General features: G+C 42.6%; 1 protein-coding gene across 1 annotated transcript in view; it reads left to right on the top strand.

Annotated features, from left to right (window-relative positions):
• Positions 1 to 854: 854 nt before the first annotated feature.
• Positions 855 to 1,772, top strand: part of DNAJC25 (DnaJ heat shock protein family (Hsp40) member C25) — a gene marked incomplete at its 5' end in the record, with an annotated part of 7,688 nt that continues 6,770 nt past the window's right edge. Inside the window, one exon of the mRNA XM_010726137.3 lies at positions 855 to 1,040. Within this exon, the coding sequence (XP_010724439.2) occupies positions 855 to 1,040 (186 nt within the window). The remainder of the gene's footprint in view (positions 1,041 to 1,772) is intronic.

Genomic DNA, 1,772 nt, shown 5'->3' with positions numbered 1-1,772 from the left:
GATCGCGAGGAGTCCGTCGGCTTTGCGTTTCTTTGTGTGGGTTCAGCCGAGGGAGGAAAACGCCGCCGGTGTTTTGCGATAGCCCGAGAGCGTGGGGGAGGACGGGCTGCCCTTGGAAGCCGCTCTGAAATTAGGCTTCTTGTACAGCCGTATCTTTAAGTGAAAAAGCGTCACTAAGCAGCAAATTAACAGCGTGTGAGACCTGTAAGCAAATCCAGGCAGGGTGAAAATGTGTGGTCTGGCCACGATGGGGCCAAAGGATAGGGAGATGGAAGCCTGCAAGTGTTTGAGGGTCCATAGAGAAAATAAATTGGAACTTCTTAGAGTAGAAAAGGAACACAGTTAGGGCTGACGAAGTTAAATTTCTCATCTTGTAACTGTGTGGGTCAAAATGAGAAATAGCTCAAGAAAATGGGAACAGTGAGGTTTTGAAACATCCTTACACCAGAGAGATTCCTTGGTCCCATAAGCAAATCCTGAAAGATTTGAAAAACAGTGTTTTGCTATTTGGTTCGTCTGGAAATCTTTTCCTGAACAATATCTATCAGCTCCAGCTCCCCCAATATCTGATTCAGAAAATAGATTTGCTGATTACATGAATTTCAGTTGCCTGTCTATATTTCAGTATTAAATCAAGTCTTCTTATAGTCTGTGCTCTAGGTATTTAAGCCTGCATATTTGTAAGGTGTGCGTGGGCTTATGAGGGTAAGAATAAATTAATTTAGTGTATAGGAAAATGACCAAAGAATTTCCTCAGTGCTTCATGGCTGTCCTTCTGCAAATTTTGTAACAGTGCAGTCGTTCATGAGATGTAAAACTCAAAGGTAACAGAGTAAGTGAAAACAGCTATCTGAACCTACACATGCTTGTCATCTCTGATTCTACAGGATGAAGAAACACGTAAAGATTATGATTACATGTTGGATCATCCTGAAGAGTATTACAGACACTACTATCACTACTACAGCAGGAGATTGGCACCTAAAGTGGATGTCCGAATAGTGATTCTCGTTACAGTGTGTGCCATCTCCGTGTTTCAGGTAAGATCTCACCTTCATGTGGCAATGCTCAGTGAATTTCTGAAATGGAAGAGATGTATTTGCAGGTCTTCTAGCATGCCAGCCTTCAAACAGTGCCAGCAAGGAGGTTCTTTTATGGCTGCCGTGGCAAACTTGCCTGTGGCATCTGTAACAAATCTGAAGTTAGGGTGTGCCGAGCGGATTTTGTGTGCACTTGGTAGCTTGGACAAAGACGCACAGTGCAATTAGTGATTGGCTTATTTACACAGTGAAGTATTTCGTATAGACTAATGCAGCTCTCCTAGAGAAGATACTTAGTTTGAAATATTACATTCCAGTGGCATACTCAGCCAAATATGTAATTTTCCATCAGACTTACTTCTAATTACAGTTTTACATTTCACCTTTTATTTTGGCTATAAGTGGGAACACTCACTTTGCCTTTTGGTTACCTCCTATATGATTAAATACAAGTTTACACTGAATTACAGGATGACAGAACCACTAAGGTTGGAAAAGACCTACAAGATCATCCAGTCCAACCATCCACCTATCACCAGTAGTTCTCACTAAACCATATCCCTCAACGCAAAATCCAAACGTTCCTTGAACACCTCCAGGGTCAGTGACTCTACTACCTCCCTGGCAGCCCATTCCAGTGCCTGACCATTCTCAGAAAAGTAGTATTTGCTAATGTCCAGCCTGAATCTCCCCTGGCGCAGCTTGAAGCCATTCCCTCTAGTTCTATCACCA

The sequence above is a fragment of the Meleagris gallopavo genome, chromosome Z (genome assembly GCF_000146605.3).
Source record: "Meleagris gallopavo isolate NT-WF06-2002-E0010 breed Aviagen turkey brand Nicholas breeding stock chromosome Z, Turkey_5.1, whole genome shotgun sequence".
NCBI classification, from domain to species: domain Eukaryota; kingdom Metazoa; phylum Chordata; class Aves; order Galliformes; family Phasianidae; genus Meleagris; species Meleagris gallopavo.
Note: the sequence above shows the minus strand (reverse complement) of the source record. Positions and strands in the feature narration are given on the sequence as shown.